The sequence below is a fragment of the Myotis yumanensis genome, unplaced genomic scaffold, assembly GCF_028538775.1.
Source record: "Myotis yumanensis isolate MYYU_CA2020_CCGP unplaced genomic scaffold, mMyoYum1.0.hap1 SCAF_38, whole genome shotgun sequence".
In the NCBI taxonomy this organism is placed as follows: Eukaryota; Metazoa; Chordata; class Mammalia; order Chiroptera; family Vespertilionidae; genus Myotis; species Myotis yumanensis.
Window position 1 is genome coordinate 223,839 of NW_027223789.1, and position 20,202 is coordinate 244,040.

Genomic DNA, 20,202 nt, shown 5'->3' on the forward strand with positions numbered 1-20,202 from the left:
AAAAAATGTCTAAAAGGGGGGTTTAGAAGGGGGTGGGGAGAGTGGTAAGAAGCAATAATGAAAAGAATGAGGACACTGCTATAGTCTACTATTCTCCATAACCTTTAACACAAATATACTGAAGCATAGTAATTCCTCCTTTAGAAAACTGCTGTTTGAACTACTTGTTATTCTTAGACAGTCTCTTATTCTGTAGGTCAACTCTGTTATTTTTAGATAGTCCCTTCTTCTATAAAAGAATTGTTTTAGTTTGAATAATAGAAAAAGATAAAAACTTAACTGTCTGACCTTGCAAGCTAGCCGTCTAACGTAATAGGTGAATACTGACAATGATTCCCATATTCTCATGCCAAGTGTTTGTTCATTATGTATCCAAAGTTACAAACTGTCTGCAAAAATCACCTACACAAAGCTCTTTGTAAAATCTGCAAAGCGATCAAAAGATATAAATAGAGAGAACTTCCTCTATGTTTGGGGGTTCAGAAGTTGACAGCGGTATTCTGCTCTGAACCTGCACGCAATAAAGATGACTCCTAACTAATTGACTCATTAAGGTGTCTTGTCTAGCTCGCTGATTTACGATACAACAGGATTAGGCACTCAGTGAATTGTTACAGTTAAGCCCCCCTTGTAAAATCTCTTAACCTATGAATGTCCCTCTCAGGTATGTTGGCAGTTACTGGGGAAATGGAACCAACTATGGTCGAGGGTAGTCTGAGAAATGGGGCAAGTTGGTATTAGTAGCTAGAGAAACGGGACAGTGTTGATTAATGTACCCCAGGTAACTTTGTGTGTGTTTAGCCAACCGCTTTTGGGAATAAAAGGCTGGCATGGAACCAGGGTCAGTGCTGTCATGGGAGAACACGCCTGTGGCAGCCGCTGGCCAGCTTTTCAATAAATCCTCACTTGCTGCTTAAGACCTAATTGGAGTTGGTGGTCTTACTCTCGGGAACATTGGTCCATAACAGAATGTTCATGAAATTCAATCGAAGCTCTTCAGTGATCTAGAAGGGATGGGGAATCTTTCATGGTGACTTAGGGAAAAATGTACAAGAGAAGAATTCCTTCTGGAATCCCTCCTGAGGCACGCTGAAAGGAGTTACTCAAACCGTGTGTGTTATTCTTGAGCTTGTCCTCCATGAGGCTCTGCTCAACCACTGGAGGAAGGTCAAAGTGAGCAGCTAGCTGCCCTTGTTTTCCTGAAGCATCCTGGTTGCCCATACTACCCATATCCCCACATTACAAAATTCAGCCTTCGTATCCTGCATCTTCACCTTCACCCAAGGCATTTACCCACAGATACTGAGTAGAGGGGTGTAATTATATTACTACATATTAATACAACGCTATTAAAAAAAAACTCCATCCTCTGTTAGTGGTTTTAGTATTGAATAGCAGTGCTGAGCATACAAATTCCAAAATACACCCATCAGGCATAAAAATAAATAGCTCTAAGCACAAGCCTTTCTTGTATGGAGCTATGCTGACATCTAAGGCAGAGCTGTTGCTACTCTTTAGGCTCCACTGCCTATGAAAACTACAGCTTTATATTCAATTCGGTGATTTCTTTTAGCACCTCTTACGTTCAAGGGACAGGGCTAAAGGCTTCAGGAATCCATAAGTAATCATGTAAGACATTTACCTCATTGAAGGAGCTAATTAAAGCCACTAGCCTATGAGTTAGGGGAGAAGGAACCTGAGATCTAGATAGTTCCTGGCACAGTCTTCACACTTAGGCTGCTCCTTAAAACCATGTGCACTGGGAGCCTCCCCTCCCAGTTTGGACTGGATTGGTCTGGGGTAAGTCCTGTACTTTTGTAAGCTTCCCACTTGATTCTCATGTGCAGCCAGAGCTGAGAACCCTAAGGTAGGTCTGGGGGAAAGGACAGGAGGGGTGAAGGTGTGTGTAAGATGCACAGGCAATCTTTATGTGCTGACACAGGGTTGAGAATTACTGCGTTCCAGTGGCTAAAAATACACAGTGACATTCAAGACGCAGCTGTCACTTACCCAGTGACATGGAAGTTGATTATCCTATCTACATCTAGTTTTCTTGTCTTTCAAATGGGAACAGTATGAGTGCCTACTATCTCATTGGTTTTACTGCAGAGCAAATAAGCCAGTCCCTGAAAAGCACTTCCCACAGTGCCTGCCAAGCAGGGAAAAAGGCAGACTGGGACTCTACGATGACCAAAATGTTGCATCTTGCATATGAGAAGGTCTTCAATTGAATATAGTAACCTTTTAAAATGTGTTTATATTGACCGTGTTCTTCTCACCTATAAATCAAAAGGGACATGTTTTTAACCTTGTCATGAGGATGTAATGAAAAAAATATACATAAAGTGCCAAGCCCAAGACTTAGCCCGAGGGCTCAAGAAGCTTCCTGGCTTTCCCTCCCATTTCTCTTTACCAAAAGCCTAGGATTCAACTAAAGAACAATTAGGGAGTACTTACTGTGGGAAAAGTTAGGGGATAGCTGCCAGGAAGCTCCCATGTGAATGAGACCTGATCCCTGCCCCCTAGATGACAGGATGAGGGAGTATGAGATAGTAAGGACCCAGTGCCACAGAGGGATGACTAGAGGAAGGTGCCCCTACTCTCTGGGCAGTGTCTGGCCTTCCCTCAAGCACCTGAATGAATGTGGGGATGCCTCGATTTAAGTAAACATGATCTGGATTTAGGACACCTCCAACAACAAATCCAATCACCCCCCTGACAACTCTAATCTCCGTGCTCTATTTCCATAGCATTGTTAAACTTCCCTACTGCACTCACATAATTCCATTTTTTAAAAATGATCTTACAGAGCTTTTTAGGAACACACTGTTGTGTAGATATCAATGGAATTATTTACTTTAACTTAATTCATTTTAAAACTTCAGAGTAAAAACTTAAGAGCCTTTTCCCTAAATCACTTGTTTTGTTGAAATTCATTTTTGGGAATTATAGTCATAATTGCAAGCAGTTTCTTTGACTTTGAATTCTCTTTTGCAAGAATCCAAATTTATTTTATTTCATTCTAACTTTTTATATAAAGTTTTTTTAAATCCTCACCAGAGGATATGCTTTTATTGATTTTAGAGAGAGACATACACATGAGAGAGGAACATGATTGGTTGCCTCTCGTATGCACCCTTACTGGGGATTGAAACCACAACCTGGGTATGTATCTAACCAGGAATCGAACCCATGACCATTCAGTGCATGATGGAATGATGCTCCAACCAACCGAGCCATGTGGGCCAGGGCAAATTTTTATTTTTAAAAAAAGCAACTTTGAAGAGAAATGTTAACGTAAAAAAACATTGAAACCTGTAAAGAATTTTTGTGAGTTTATTTGAGCCAAACTGTCGACATATGCCGGGAAACAGAAACTCAAGGAATTGAGATAGTGCTCCAGAGAATGGCAGGGTTACATGCGTACTTATACGTGAAATTCATTGGTGACAGATTTAAGGAGGTGGGATTAAGCAAAGCGGGGGGGGGGGGGGGGGGGGGAACCTACGTGATAGGATAAAAAGTAAAATGGACACATACTTAGGTGGGTGCAGGAACAATTAACATGATAAATGAAAGAATTTGCTGTATCTGTCCTGGGCCCAGCACACCTGGCTGTGCCCTAGGGGCTTCAGATACAGGGAAATCACAAGTTACCCAGACATTTCAAGGGTATGTTATCATAGATGCAAAAAGACAGATAGGCTCAGTTACGGTAAAGGTTGACCTTATCTGTGAAGATATCGGCTTAGAACGTAACTGCCCACCATAACTGCTTTTAGTTAAGGTTTAATTTCAGACCATTCTCTGTGGTTACTTTAGGTTTCTGAGTCTGCAAAATTGTCATGCAGGCCTCTCCTGAGCTTGTCAGGTCAGCATGTGGCCCCTTTCATCCACAGAAAGAATTGGGCATATATTTTATGCCTTTTGTAATCTCATAGTCTAGATTTAGGAAACTTTTCTATTTGATTCAATACCAGGCACTTGATTGGAATAAAATGGGGGAAAGAAAATGTTTCAGAGTGTTTTCCTCATGTAAAACACACAGTACCTTGCCTACTCAGTTAGCTGCTGCATATCCCCTCAGTCATTCACATCTTCTCTTTACACTGCATTGTGGCCTGTATTTTATTTTAGATCCTCAATATAGGCATGAACATCAGAAAGAAAAAACCTACATTTGTTTTTCCAATTTGGAAAAAATAATTTAAAATGTTCGCTTCTCCCTGCAATTCACTTTAGCATTTCCATGTTTCTACTTTCCATTTATTACAGCACCCAAGGGTTCCAAGGAAGCCATATAAAAAGCACAGTTCCTGCTCTATACAGATTTATGAGCTGTGATGTCCCAAGATGGAGTCGCAAATTCTGAGAAGGCCAAAACTAGAAAGAACTTTAAAGACCATCCAGTCCAACCAGCTCTTATTTTATTGTAACATGAGAAGTCGTGAGTTGCCCAAGCAAATCAGGAAAAAAGCTGCTATTCATCTGATGTACCATTCATTAAAGTCATAAATGTACCCCTCTCCTTACGAAAGCCCACTGCTGTATGCAAAAATCTCGATTTACAAAAGGGATAAATGAGTGACGATTTATTTACACATTATTCAAAGTATTCTAAATAGAAGCTTCCATAATGCATGAAAACATTCCATAAAGTTAGATTTATCCACAACTTCTCAGGAACAAACCCATAAAACAAGGCAGACCTGCACTGAAATAAAAGTTGTTAGAGGGGAGGGGAAGCCTGAATGTGCTTCAGGCTTTGCACGTGAATCTCCTTCAAATCCACTTGAGGCAGGTGGAGCCATCACATCCCCACCCCACTTTTACTGTTGAGCAAACAGACCAGGGAGATCAAGTAATTTAGCCGAGTGCTCATAACTAGTAAAGAAGACCTTCAGCTGCCAGCGTAACTGAGTTCACACAACCTTTCAGAAGATTTAATGTAATGGCATATTCAACACAAATGTGACACTATTCTTCTCTGACCTTTATTTGGCTGGCCTGATTTTATCACATCTTTATATTTTAAAATCAATTTCCATTAGTTAAGTTGTATGAGTCCTTTAAATATTTTGAAAATTAACCCCTTACCATATATATGTGTGGAAACATGTTCTCCCATGCAGTGAGCTCGCTTTTCATTTGTTGGTGATTTCTTTTGCTGTACAGAAGCTTTTTATTTGATGTAGTCCCATTTGTTTATTTTCTCCTTTGTTTTCCTTGCCTAAGGCTTAGAGATCTATCAGCAAACATGTTATAAGAGGTATCTAATATTTTGCTGCCTATGGTTTCTTGCAGAATTTTTATGGTTTCATGACTTACATTTAAGTCTTTTATCCATTTTGACTTCATTCTTGTGTATGGTGTAAGTTGGTGGCCTAGTTTCATTTTTTTGGCATGTATTTGCCCAATTTTTCCAACACCACTTATTGAAGAAACTGTCTTTACTCCATTATATGTTCTTGCCTCCTTTGTCAAATATTAATTGATCATAATGGCTTGGGTCAATTTCTGGGTTCTCTGTTCTGTTCCATTAATCTATATGCCCATTCTTGTGCCAGCACCAGGCTGTTTTGAGGCACAGTGCCTTTGTAGTATAACTTGATATCTGGTATTGTGATCCCTACCACTTTGTCCTTCTTTCTCAAGATTGCTGCAGCTATTCATGGTCTTTTTTGGTTCCATATAAATTTTGGAATATTTGTTCTAGATCAGTGAAACATGCCATTTGTATTTTAAAGGAATTGCATTAAATTCATAGATTGCTTACAAATAATCCAATTAAAAAATGGGCAAAGACCTAAATACACACTTTTCCAAAGAGGACATAAAGCTGGCTAAGAGACACATGAAAAAATGCTCAGTCACTAATCAACAGAGAGATGCAAATTAAAACAACAATGAGGTAGCACCTCACACCTGTCAGAATAGCTATCATTAACAAATCAACAAAGGACAAGCACTGGTGAAAATTTGGAGAAAGGGGAACCCTAGGACACTGCTGGTGGGAATGCAGACTGGTGTAGCCACTGTGGAAAACAGTATGGAGTTTCCTCAAAAAATTAAAAATGGAACTGCCATTTGACCCAGTGATCCCACTTCTAGGAATATATCCCAAGAAACCTGAAACACCAGTCAGAAAGAATGTATGTACCCCTATGTTCAGAGCAGTACAATTTACAATAGCGAAGATCTGGAAACAGCCCAAATTAGATGAGTGAATAAAAAAAGCTGTGGTACATTTACACCATGTAATACTATGCAGCAGTAAAAAAGAAAGATTTCTTACGCTTTGGTATAGTATGGAGGGACCTGGAGAGTATTATACTAAGCCAAATAAGCCAGTCAGAGAAAGACAAGTATCACATGATCTCACTCATATGTGGAATGTAATGAACAAAATAAACTGATGAACAAAACAGATCCAGAGGCATAGAAGCATGGAAAAAATTGACAAATCTCAGAGAGAAGGCAGGGTGTTAGAGGGGATGGAGGGTGGGAAGAGATTAACCAAAGAACTTCTATGCATATCTGCATAACCCATGGACACAGACAAAGTGCAGTGAAGGCCTGGGCCAGGGGTCAATGTGGAAAAAGGGGGGACATATGTAATACTTTCAACTATAAAGATAAATTTTTAAAAAAGAGAAAAGAACAGAAATCATTAAAAAAAATGATTTCCAAAGTAATCTTCCTTTGAAATGTACCAGCTTACAGCAGGATACATTGTTATATCCCTCGCCACCTACTCTCAAGAAGGACAAATGGCTCTGGCCAGTGTGGCTCAGTTCGTTGGGCCTCCTCCTGTGCAACACAAAGCTGCTGGTCAGATTCGAGGTCAAGGCCCATACCCAGGTTTTGGGCTGGCCCCCCCGTGGGGAGCATGCAGGAGGCAGCTGATTGATGTTGCACTTTCATATCGATGTTCCTCTCTCTCTTCCTCTCTCTCTAAAAATCAATAAGCTATTCTTTTTTTAAATACTTTATCATTTAAAAAGAAAAGAGTGACAAATGACAGATCTTTATCAACATTGTCTGCATAACAAAATTTCAAGCTCAGTAACTGCAAAAATTAACCCCACACAGAGTTTACCTTAAATAAACTGGTTGATTCAGAATGACTTAATCAATGGTATCAAGAAAATAAAATACATTTTTAGTGAGCACCACATGAGAAACTGGGTGACCAAAACCTATAAGCTGCTCAAGTTCAAAATTAACAGGTTCTCAACCTTCCTAATGCCGCGACCCTTTAATACAGTTCCTCATGTTGTGGTGACCCCTAACCATAAAATTATTTTCGTTGCTACTTAAGTAATTTTGCTACTGTTATGAACCGTAATGTAAATATCTGTTATGCAGGATGTATTTTCATTGTTTGCAACCCACAGGTTGAGAACCGCTGGACTAGGAGTTTAGATACCATGGATTCCAGTTTTGTCTCTGCCACTTACAAGAAGTAAAAGACGATCTAACTTCTTGGGAACTGTTCCATTTTCAGTAAAACAGACATTATAATTCTTGACCTATACTGGACACAGATTGTCCTGAGGGTCAATGGAGATAACGTGTAGACTCAGAAACATGATGGTAGATAGCGCCATAAATAGCATTTTACAGCAGGAGGAGGAGGTCCAGAGAAGCGAAATGATTTGAAAAGGTCACCCAATCTGGGTATGACAGAGCCAAGAATGAAGTTCATAATTTCGAGATTTTTCAGTCCTGAGCCTTTTTCAGGACACCTGGTGCTTTCTCTGTAACAGTTTGTACCTATTGAATGTTGTACATTATTACTCAACATTATTTGCATGCCATCCTACTTTCCCTTTGGTGAAGCCATTCTTTTCTTATATTCTTTTCTTCTCTTTTCTTTTCTCCTTCCTTCCTTCCTCCCTCCCTTCCTTCCTTCCTTCCGTTTAGCTAAAATTGCATAAGTATCAGGTGTGCAACATTAAAATTTGACATCTGTGTGTAGTACCTCCTGCTCACCACTAGAAGCTTCCATTTGTCACCCCCATTCTTTTTTTCTCTTTTAAGTGAATTTATTGGGGTGACACTGGTTAATAAAACCATACAGGATGCATGTGTACAACTCAATAAAAACATCACCTGCATCCAGCGCTCACCACCCAAAGTCAAGTATATTTCTGTTCCCACTTACCTCTTCTTTGCCCACTTCTACCTCCCAACTCCTCCTTTCCACCTGGCTATCACCATGCTGTTGTTCCTTTCTATGTGTCATATATTTTTTTTCTTAATACATTCACCTTTTTTCACCCAGTCCTCAACTCTCCTCCCCTCTGACAGCTGTCAATCTGTTATGTACCTATGCTTCTTTCTATTTTGTTTGTCAAATGATTGTGTTGATTATATTCCACATACACCTGAGATCATATGGTATTTGTCTTTCTCTGAGTGGCTCATTTGACTCAGCATGATACTCCCCAGGTCCATCTATGCTGTTGCAAAAGGTCAGATTTCCTTCTTTTTTACAGCCAAGTAGCAATCCACTGTATAAATGTACCACAGCTGTTTTTATCCACTACCCCAATCTTAATTCAGAAAGTTAGGTCTCAAAATACATGCCTCCCAATTTAAAGACTAATATCTTAAAGCTGGAAATGCTCACTTAGGTCAATCAGAGGGACTATATACATAAATAAGAACTGATTCACCTACATCACTGAGAGGTAATGTTTGAGCAAAGTCCTCATGGCCATCTGATCTGTAAGGGTAGCAATCAAATGCTTTGGAGGCACTTTAATACACATGACACTTTCTTTGCAGCGTGTGCAAAACCAGACTGCATTATAAGTGGAAAAGCTTTGCTTTAGCCAAACATGGCATTATTACCCGAGAAGAAAGCTAGAGGAACCTTGGCGTCTGCCACAAGTTCCTGCCAACCTGAGGCCAGTCACGTGAGAAATCCCCCCGGATTAAATCCCCCGGTGTGTGAAAAGGGGGTGATGCCAGCAACACCCCGAGTGTTTCTGAGAGTGATGCTGTGAAACTATCTGGTGGGACACCTGGCGGAGCGCAGAATGAAGGAGTGGACTCTCAGGGTTCCAGGCGCGCAGAGCCGACCCCGAGGCGCGTGGGGATGACGCGTGCGGACGCCCCTCCGGCTTTCTCCTTGCAGCCCCGGGAACCGAGGGGGGCACTCACCTGACCAGGAGCTCCAGGAAGATCACGATACTGCAGCAGCCAGCGAACACCACGCCCACCGCAAAGAGCAGGCCCATGGCCGGCGCAGGGAAGGGGAGCGAGCACGCGGAGGAAGCGCCCGCCTAGACCACTACCTCCGCGGTGGCACAAAACTTCGTCCCTTCCCAGAGCGCTGCTCTTCACCTGCGCCGCCACCAACGCTCCCAGCCAGAGGAGCTGTAGTTCATTATCAGCCACGACCACATTCATTTGAGGGGGCGATCTGGTCCCAGCCAGACTACATATCCCAGGATGCCCCGCGCACTTGACACGGTGCTGGGAGGTGTCCCGCCTCTGCTGGGACACTCCACTCAAGAAGAGAGAGCAGCAACATTCTCCTCAAGCCTCTCGCGATAGGAAGCCGCAGGGTTTGTTGGGAAGTGAAGTTCAACCCTGCCTAGGTGGTCTCTGGCGAGTAAGCCAAGGGCTCAGAGAGGGTTGCAAGTGTCCCAGTCTCAACAAACACAGCGCCATTTTTTCTCGGTGGAAGAGGGGACCATACATATTTAGACAAGCTCCCGTGGGTCCAGGACGGGCCAAAAGGAAACAAAGTCACGGAAAATCTCCTAGGAATGCCTCAATCGGCAGATATTCTGTTAGCAGGACCCTGTGCTCTAGTGTGTGTGCCTGTGTGTGTGTGTGTGTGAATGTGTGTGTGTCTGTGTGTGTGTGTTTGTTTATCCGACACCTTTTCGGGTAATTATAGTCCAGGTGAAAACAGCAACCGGTAAAATGAATCCCGAAAATGACTCTGCACAAAACAGGTCTTTTTCAGAGTTATTGAATAAACTACAAGTTAATGAAAAATCTTTCCAGGAGTTTTAAATCCTATTTCCAAACAGAAGAAACAACTCCATCATTGGCCCCAGGTCCCCAGCCATCCTCGCGCACACTGACCTGCTGGAGCTTTAGCTGGTGTCCATCATCGCATCGTCATCGTCCAGCAGGGCGTCCAAGTCCTCGGCGTCCTTCATCGCGCTGTCAGCGTCCAGCTGGGAGTCCAACTCCACGGTGTCCCTCATGGAGCTGTAAGCGTGCTTCTGGGCGTCCAACTTTTTGGTGTCCCTCATGGCATGGTAAGCGCCCAGGTGGGCGTCCATCCTTTTGGTGTCCCTCATCGAGTTGTAAGCGCCCTTTTGGGCGTCCAACTGCTGGGTGCCCCTCATCGCGCTGTAAGCGTCCTGCTTGGCGTCCAACCGCTTAGGGCCCCTCATCGAGTTGTAAGCGTCCAGCTGGGAGTCCAACTCCTCCGCCGAGATCTGTGGCTTTGAATGGAGGCCAGTGCGCCTGCCTGTATGCAGGTTACCTCCGCGAGAGCGGCCCTGAGTGCCGCCGCCACCGCCGCCACCGCCGCCGCCGAAGCATCCAGATCCTTGGTTTGTAGTCATGCAGCCTCTGTTGACACTCGGTACCGGCCTGGGCTGCGTGACTATCTTCGAGGTGAGGATCTGGATGTGGAGGGGACGGCCATCCAAAGGGACGCCGTTGTACTGCTTCCTGGCTTCCAGGGCGTCTGCCTTGCGCTCAAAGTGCACGTGGGCTGTTCCCAGGCTGCGGCCAGAGCGGTCGTAATGGACAGCGGCGTGCTTCAGAGGCCCGAACTCCGCAAACAGCTGCTGGATGTCCGCGTCGGACACTCCGAAGTCCAGGTTGGACAGCAGCAGCTTCCCCCCGGTCATCAGGCCGGCGCCCCTGCCGAAGGCCCTGCGGAAGCGGTCGTGGTGCCACTGGTCGGGAAGCTGTCTCGGCCTGCTGTAGGGCGCCGGCCGGTTCCTGCCTCGGCCGAGGGCCGCCCTGTTCCGGAACGGCCCGCCGCCCCAGCTCTCGGGGGCGGGGGGCGGCGGCGGCGGCGGCGGCGGCGGCGGCGGCCTGCGCTCCGCCACCGCGGGGGCCTCCCTGGGAGCCGGCCCTGCCTCGGTCCCTGCCCCCGCCGCGGCCTCCCTGGGAGCCGGCCCGGCCTCGGTCCCAGCCTGGGTCCCCGCCTCGGTCCCCGCCCCCGGCCCCGCCGCGGCCGCGGCCGCGGCCCCGGCCATGGCCGTCCCGCTGGCTCCGGTCCAGCCGAATGATGTCGTCCAGTGACATGTGGATTTTGTCGGCCATGGCGGGCCCCGAATCAGCCTCGGATCGAGCCCGTGCGGAGGCACGCCGGTCCTTCACTTCCTTCCCGCGCGCGGCGCCGGGGCTCTCCCAGAGCTTGGGGTCCAGGCCCAGGGGTTCCCAAGGGTGTGGACGGGTCGGTGAAGAAGAAATGACACCGAGACAGCGTTCAGTGGATCAGCAGCCCAGCCAGGCTCTAGCCAGGTGCTCTCGCGGCTTCTATGTCCCGGGACCGGGTCTTGGCGAGACCTCTCTCCTGAAAGCTCCCTTGGAGAACGAGGACGACGACCACGACCACAAGCCTAGGGCTGAGAAGCTCTGCAAAGAAGGCCCTGCGTGCTTTTATAGCCCCAGAGCTGGTGGGAGGAGCCAAATCAGCTGCCCGCTCGACCAATCAGCCGCCCCCAGGACCGACGTCACCGGTTGGGCCTCAAGTTGAGGAGAGGAGGCTTGCATTGGCGCTGCAGGACCAGGAGAGGGCGCCACTGGCCCGCACAAGCGACTCACGGGGCTTGGGGGAGGACTTGGGAGACAGGGCAGGTGCCCAAGGAGGCCTGCAGGGCTCTGTCTCCACGCCTTGCGGGACGGCATCGCCGTTTTTTCTCGGTGGAAGAGGGGACAATACATACTTAGACAGGCTCCCGTGGACCCAGGACGGGCCAAAAGGAAACAAAGCCACGGAAAATCTCCTAGGCGTGCCTCACTCGGCAGATATCTTGTTAGCGGGATCTTGTGCTCCCGTGTGTGTGTGTGTGTGTGTGTGTGTGTGTGTGTGTGTGTCGGGGGACGCGGGGGGAGGGGGGATTGGAGGCGGGAGGGATAGGTGTGTGGGTGTGGGTGTGGGTGTGGGAGTTTGTGTGTGCGTCTGTGCGTGTACATCCGCAGTCACGCACGGACACTCCTTGCTTTGAACGGTCCGTCGCCATCCATGAACACCCTTCAGTCCCTGCCTTCTCAAAGACAACGCCCCCTGCACGTCCTTCCCGCCTCGGGTCGAGCCAGAAATGGGGAAGTCCAGTCACCTGTCTGTGCTTTCCCCACAGGCGTTTGCAGGAGGGGGGCTTGCATTGACGCTTCTCGACCAGCAGAGGGCGGGGCGGGCTCTTCGGCCCCTGCCCCAGTCCACCCAAATTCTGTAATCCACAGCCAAAGATGACGTCCTGGCCTGTCCACATGATCGACACCGCGCCCACGCCCGCTGCTCCCCCCCCCCCCCCCCCGCCCCTAACCCCCACTCCCAACCCCGCTCACTCTGTGGATGGACGGTCAGGCCCCCTCCCAGAGACCAAGTCCAGGCCTGGCCACCTGGGCTTGCCAAAGCCTCAGAAATTGGAAAGGCGGGATCAACCTTTTTTTTCTGAGGAGGGTATTTTGTTGTTGTTGTTTTATCGGAGGGAACGAGTTATTTTGTTTGTTTGTTTGTTTGTTTATCCCACAGCTTTTCGGGTGATTATGGTCAAGGTGAAAACAGCAACCGGTAAAATGAATCCCGAAAATGACTCGGCACAAAACAGGTCTTTTTCAGAGTTCTTGAATAAAATACAAGTTAACGAAAAATCTTTCCAGGAGTTTTAAATCCTATTTCCAAACAGAAGAAACAACTCCATCATTGGCCCCAGGTCCCCGGCCGTCCTCGCGCACACTGACTTGCTGGAGCTTTAGCTGGTGTCCATCATCGCATCGTCATCGTCCAGCAGGGCGTCCAAGTCCTCGGCGTCCTTCATCGCGCTGTCAGCGTCCAGCTGGGAGTCCAACTCCACGGTGTCCCTCATGGAGCTGTAAGCGTGCTTCTGGGCGTCCAACTTTTTGGTGTCCCTCATGGCATGGTAAGCGCCCAGGTGGGCGTCCATCCTTTTGGTGTCCCTCATCGAGTTGTAAGCGCCCTTTTGGGCGTCCAACTGCTGGGTGCCCCTCATCGCGCTGTAAGCGTCCTGCTTGGCGTCCAACCGCTTGGGGCCCCTCATCGAGTTGTAAGCGTCCAGCTGGGAGTCCAACTCCTCCGCCGAGATCTGTGGCTCTGAATGGCGGCCAGTGCGCCTGCCTGTACGCAGGTTGCCTCCGCGGGAGCGGCCCTGAGTGCCGCCGCCGCCGCCGCCGCCGCCGCCGCCGCCGCCGCCGAAGCCTCCAGATCCTCGGTTTGTAGCCACCCAGCCTCTGTTGACACTCGGTACCGGCCTGGGCTGCGTGACTATCTTCGAGGTGAGGATCTGGATGTGGAGGGGACGGCCATCCAAAGGGACGCCGTTGTACTGCTTCCTGGCTTCCAGGGCGTCTGCCTTGCGCTCAAAGTGCACGTGGGCTGTTCCCAGGCTGCGGCCAGAGCGGTCGTAATGGACAGCGGCGTGCTTCAGAGGCCCGAACTCCGCAAACAGCTGCTGGATGTCCGCGTCGGACACTCCGAAGTCCAGGTTGGACAGCAGCAGCTTCCCCCCGGTCATCAGGCCGGCGCCCCTGCCGAAGGCCCTGCGGAAGCGGTCGTGGTGCCACTGGTCGGGAAGCTGTCTCGGCCTGCTGTAGGGCGCCGGCCGGTTCCTGCCTCGGCCGAGGGCCGCCCTGTTCCGGAACGGCCCGCCGCCCCAGCTCTCGGGGGCGGGGGGGGGCGGCGGCGGCGGCGGCGGCGGCGGCGGCGGCGGCGGCGGCCTGCGCTCCGCCACCGCGGGGGCCTCCCTGGGAGCCGGCCCTGCCTCGGTCCCTGCCCCCGCCGCGGCCTCCCTGGGAGCCGGCCCGGCCTCGGTCCCAGCCTGGGTCCCCGCCTCGGTCCCCGCCCCCGGCCCCGCCGCGGCCGCGGCCGCGGCCCCGGCCATGGCCGTCCCGCTGGCTCCGGTCCAGCCGAATGATGTCGTCCAGTGACATGTGGATTTTGTCGGCCATGGCGGGCCCCGAATCAGCCTCGGATCGAGCCCGTGCGGAGGCACGCCGGTCCTTCACTTCCTTCCCGCGCGGCGCCGGGGCTCTCCCAGAGCTTGGGGTCCAGGCCCAGGGGTTCCCAAGGGTGTGGACGGGTCGGTGAAGAAGAAATGACACCGAGACAGCGTTCAGTGGATCAGCAGCCCAGCCAGGCTCTAGCCAGGTGCTCTCGCGGCTTCTATGTCCCGGGACCGGGTCTTGGCGAGACCTCTCTCCTGAAAGCTCCCTTGGAGAACGAGGACGACGACCACGACCACAAGCCTAGGGCTGAGAAGCTCTGCAAAGAAGGCCCTGCGTGCTTTTATAGCCCCAGAGCTGGTGGGAGGAGCCAAATCAGCTGCCCGCTCGACCAATCAGCCGCCCCCAGGACCGACGTCACCGGTTGGGCCTCAAGTTGAGGAGAGGAGGCTTGCATTGGCGCTGCAGGACCAGGAGAGGGCGCCACTGGCCCGCACAAGCGACTCACGGGGCTTGGGGGAGGACTTGGGAGACAGGGCAGGTGCCCAAGGAGGCCTGCAGGGCTCTGTCTCCACGCCTTGCGGGACGGCATCGCCGTTTTTTCTCGGTGGAAGAGGGGACAATACATACTTAGACAGGCTCCCGTGGACCCAGGACGGGCCAAAAGGAAACAAAGCCACGGAAAATCTCCTAGGCGTGCCTCACTCGGCAGATATCTTGTTAGCGGGATCTTGTGCTCCCGTGTGTGTGTGTGTGTGTGTGTGTGTGTGTGTGTGTGTTTCGGGGGACGCGGGGGGAGGGGGGATTGGAGGCGGGAGGGATAGGTGTGTGGGTGTGGGTGTGGGTGTGGGAGTTTGTGTGTGCGTCTGTGCGTGTACATCCGCAGTCACGCACGGACACTCCTTGCTTTGAACGGTCCGTCGCCATCCATGAACACCCTTCAGTCCCTGCCTTCTCAAAGACAACGCCCCCTGCACGTCCTTCCCGCCTCGGGTCGAGCCAGAAATGGGGAAGTCCAGTCACCTGTCTGTGCTTTCCCCACAGGCGTTTGCAGGAGGGGGGCTTGCATTGACGCTTCTCGACCAGCAGAGGGCGGGGCGGGCTCTTCGGCCCCTGCCCCAGTCCACCCAAATTCTGTAATCCACAGCCAAAGATGACGTCCTGGCCTGTCCACATGATCGACACCGCGCCCACGCCCGCTGCTCCCCCCACCCCCACCCCCCGCCCCTAACCCCCACTCCCAACCCCGCTCACTCTGTGGATGGACGGTCAGGCCCCCTCCCAGAGACCAAGTCCAGGCCTGGCCACCTGGGCTTGCCAAAGCCTCAGAAATTGGAAAGGCGGGATCAACCTTTTTTTTCTGAGGAGGGTATTTTGTTGTTGTTGTTTTATCGGAGGGAACGAGTTATTTTGTTTGTTTGTTTGTTTGTTTATCCCACAGCTTTTCGGGTGATTATGGTCAAGGTGAAAACAGCAACCGGTAAAATGAATCCCGAAAATGACTCGGCACAAAACAGGTCTTTTTCAGAGTTCTTGAATAAAATACAAGTTAACGAAAAATCTTTCCAGGAGTTTTAAATCCTATTTCCAAACAGAAGAAACAACTCCATCATTGGCCCCAGGTCCCCGGCCGTCCTCGCGCACACTGACTTGCTGGAGCTTTAGCTGGTGTCCATCATCGCATCGTCATCGTCCAGCAGGGCGTCCAAGTCCTCGGCGTCCTTCATCGCGCTGTCAGCGTCCAGCTGGGAGTCCAACTCCACGGTGTCCCTCATGGAGCTGTAAGCGTGCTTCTGGGCGTCCAACTTTTTGGTGTCCCTCATGGCATGGTAAGCGCCCAGGTGGGCGTCCATCCTTTTGGTGTCCCTCATCGAGTTGTAAGCGCCCTTTTGGGCGTCCAACTGCTGGGTGCCCCTCATCGCGCTGTAAGCGTCCTGCTTGGCGTCCAACCGCTTGGGGCCCCTCATCGAGTTGTAAGCGTCCAGCTGGGAGTCCAACTCCTCCGCCGAGATCTGTGGCTCTGAATGGCGGCCAGTGCGCCTGCCTGTACGCAGGTTGCCTCCGCGGGAGCGGCCCTGAGTGCCGCCGCCGCCGCCGCCGCCGCCGCCGCCGCCGCCGAAGCCTCCAGATCCTCGGTTTGTAGCCACCCAGCCTCTGTTGACACTCGGTACCGGCCTGGGCTGCGTGACTATCTTCGAGGTGAGGATCTGGATGTGGAGGGGACGGCCATCCAAAGGGACGCCGTTGTACTGCTTCCTGGCTTCCAGGGCGTCTGCCTTGCGCTCAAAGTGCACGTGGGCTGTTCCCAGGCTGCGGCCAGAGCGGTCGTAATGGACAGCGGCGTGCTTCAGAGGCCCGAACTCCGCAAACAGCTGCTGGATGTCCGCGTCGGACACTCCGAAGTCCAGGTTGGACAGCAGCAGCTTCCCCCCGGTCATCAGGCCGGCGCCCCTGCCGAAGGCCCTGCGGAAGCGGTCGTGGTGCCACTGGTCGGGAAGCTGTCTCGGCCTGCTGTAGGGCGCCGGCCGGTTCCTGCCTCGGCCGAGGGCCGCCCTGTTCCGGAACGGCCCGCCGCCCCAGCTCTCGGGGGCGGGGGCGGCGGCGGCGGCGGCGGCGGCGGCGGCGGCGGCGGCGGCGGCGGCGGCCTGCGCTCCGCCACCGCGGGGGCCTCCCTGGGAGCCGGCCCTGCCTCGGTCCCTGCCCCCGCCGCGGCCTCCCTGGGAGCCGGCCCGGCCTCGGTCCCAGCCTGGGTCCCCGCCTCGGTCCCCGCCCCCGGCCCCGCCGCGGCCGCGGCCGCGGCCCCGGCCATGGCCGTCCCGCTGGCTCCGGTCCAGCCGAATGATGTCGTCCAGTGACATGTGGATTTTGTCGGCCATGGCGGGCCCCGAATCAGCCTCGGATCGAGCCCGTGCGGAGGCACGCCGGTCCTTCACTTCCTTCCCGCGCGCGGCGCCGGGGCTCTCCCAGAGCTTGGGGTCCAGGCCCAGGGGTTCCCAAGGGTGTGGACGGGTCGGTGAAGAAGAAATGACACCGAGACAGCGTTCAGTGGATCAGCAGCCCAGCCAGGCTCTAGCCAGGTGCTCTCGCGGCTTCTATGTCCCGGGACCGGGTCTTGGCGAGACCTCTCTCCTGAAAGCTCCCTTGGAGAACGAGGACGACGACCACGACCACAAGCCTAGGGCTGAGAAGCTCTGCAAAGAAGGCCCTGCGTGCTTTTATAGCCCCAGAGCTGGTGGGAGGAGCCAAATCAGCTGCCCGCTCGACCAATCAGCCGCCCCCAGGACCGACGTCACCGGTTGGGCCTCAAGTTGAGGAGAGGAGGCTTGCATTGGCGCTGCAGGACCAGGAGAGGGCGCCACTGGCCCGCACAAGCGACTCACGGGGCTTGGGGGAGGACTTGGGAGACAGGGCAGGTGCCCAAGGAGGCCTGCAGGGCTCTGTCTCCACGCCTTGCGGGACGGCATCGCCGTTTTTTCTCGGTGGAAGAGGGGACAATACATACTTAGACAGGCTCCCGTGGACCCAGGACGGGCCAAAAGGAAACAAAGCCACGGAAAATCTCCTAGGCGTGCCTCACTCGGCAGATATCTTATTAGCGGGATCTTGTGCTCCCGTGTGTGTGTGTGTGTGTGTGTGTGTGTGTGTGTGTGTGTCGGGGGACGCGGGGGGAGGGGGGGTTGGAGGCGGGAGGGATAGGTGTGTGGGTGTGGGAGTTTGTGTGTGCGTCTGTGCGTGTACATCCGCAGTCACGCACGGACACTCCTTGCTTTGAACGGTCCGTCGCCATCCATGAACACCCTTCAGTCCCTGCCTTCTCAAAGACAACGCCCCCTGCACGTCCTTCCCGCCTCGGGTCGAGCCAGAAATGGGGAAGTCCAGTCACCTGTCTGTGCTTTCCCCACAGGCGTTTGCAGGAGGGGGGCTTGCATTGACGCTTCTCGACCAGCAGAGGGCGGGGCGGGCTCTTCGGCCCCTGCCCCAGTCCACCCAAATTCTGTAATCCACAGCCAAAGATGACGTCCTGGCCTGTCCACATGATCGACACCGCGCCCACGCCCGCTGCTCCCCCCACCCCCCCCCCCCCCCCGCCCCTAACCCCCACTCCCAACCCCGCTCACTCTGTGGATGGACGGTCAGGCCCCCTCCCAGAGACCAAGTCCAGGCCTGGCCACCTGGGCTTGCCAAAGCCTCAGAAATTGGAAAGGCGGGATCAACCTTTTTTTTCTGAGGAGGGTATTTTGTTGTTGTTGTTTTATCGGAGGGAACGAGTTATTTTGTTTGTTTGTTTGTTTGTTTATCCCACAGCTTTTCGGGTGATTATGGTCAAGGTGAAAACAGCAACCGGTAAAATGAATCCCGAAAATGACTCGGCACAAAACAGGTCTTTTTCAGAGTTCTTGAATAAAATACAAGTTAACGAAAAATCTTTCCAGGAGTTTTAAATCCTATTTCCAAACAGAAGAAACAACTCCATCATTGGCCCCAGGTCCCCGGCCGTCCTCGCGCACACTGACTTGCTGGAGCTTTAGCTGGTGTCCATCATCGCATCGTCATCGTCCAGCAGGGCGTCCAAGTCCTCGGCGTCCTTCATCGCGCTGTCAGCGTCCAGCTGGGAGTCCAACTCCACGGTGTCCCTCATGGAGCTGTAAGCGTGCTTCTGGGCGTCCAACTTTTTGGTGTCCCTCATGGCATGGTAAGCGCCCAGGTGGGCGTCCATCCTTTTGGTGTCCCTCATCGAGTTGTAAGCGCCCTTTTGGGCGTCCAACTGCTGGGTGCCCCTCATCGCGCTGTAAGCGTCCTGCTTGGCGTCCAACCGCTTGGGGCCCCTCATCGAGTTGTAAGCGTCCAGCTGGGAGTCCAACTCCTCCGCCGAGATCTGTGGCTCTGAATGGCGGCCAGTGCGCCTGCCTGTACGCAGGTTGCCTCCGCGGGAGCGGCCCTGAGTGCCGCCGCCGCCGCCGCCGCCGCCGCCGCCGCCGCCGCCGCCGAAGCCTCCAGATCCTCGGTTTGTAGCCACCCAGCCTCTGTTGACACTCGGTACCCGGCCTGGGCTGCGTGACTATCTTCGAGGTGAGGATCTGGATGTGGAGGGGACGGCCATCCAAAGGGACGCCGTTGTACTGCTTCCTGGCTTCCAGGGCGTCTGCCTTGCGCTCAAAGTGCACGTGGGCTGTTCCCAGGCTGCGGCCAGAGCGGTCGTAATGGACAGCGGCGTGCTTCAGAGGCCCGAACTCCGCAAACAGCTGCTGGATGTCCGCGTCGGACACTCCGAAGTCCAGGTTGGACAGCAGCAGCTTCCCCCCGGTCATCAGGCCGGCGCCCCTGCCGAAGGCCCTGCGGAAGCGGTCGTGGTGCCACTGGTCGGGAAGCTGTCTCGGCCTGCTGTAGGGCGCCGGCCGGTTCCTGCCTCGGCCGAGGGCCGCCCTGTTCCGGAACGGCCCGCCGCCCCAGCTCTCGGGGGCGGGGGCGGCGGCGGCGGCGGCGGCGGCGGCGGCGGCGGCGGCGGCGGCGGCCTGCGCTCCGCCACCGCGGGGGCCTCCCTGGGAGCCGGCCCTGCCTCGGTCCCTGCCCCCGCCGCGGCCTCCCTGGGAGCCGGCCCGGCCTCGGTCCCAGCCTGGGTCCCCGCCTCGGTCCCCGCCCCCGGCCCCGCCGCGGCCGCGGCCGCGGCCCCGGCCATGGCCGTCCCGCTGGCTCCGGTCCAGCCGAATGATGTCGTCCAGTGACATGTGGATTTTGTCGGCCATGGCGGGCCCCGAATCAGCCTCGGATCGAGCCCGTGCGGAGGCACGCCGGTCCTTCACTTCCTTCCCGCGCGCGGCGCCGGGGCTCTCCCAGAGCTTGGGGTCCAGGCCCAGGGGTTCCCAAGGGTGTGGACGGGTCGGTGAAGAAGAAATGACACCGAGACAGCGTTCAGTGGATCAGCAGCCCAGCCAGGCTCTAGCCAGGTGCTCTCGCGGCTTCTATGTCCCGGGACCGGGTCTTGGCGAGACCTCTCTCCTGAAAGCTCCCTTGGAGAACGAGGACGACGAC

At 53.0% G+C, this 20,202-nt stretch overlaps 1 protein-coding gene across 1 annotated transcript in view; it reads right to left on the reverse strand.

Moving 5' to 3' along the window:
• The window catches only part of LOC139000874 (nucleotide sugar transporter SLC35B4-like), a 34,380-nt gene extending 25,132 nt beyond the window's left edge, over nucleotides 1-9,248 (reverse strand). The window contains exon 1 of the mRNA XM_070402853.1: nucleotides 9,172-9,248. Coding sequence (XP_070258954.1) covers nucleotides 9,172-9,248 — 77 coding nt within the window. The remainder of the gene's footprint in view (nucleotides 1-9,171) is intronic.
• Nucleotides 9,249-20,202: the final 10,954 nt, after the last annotated feature.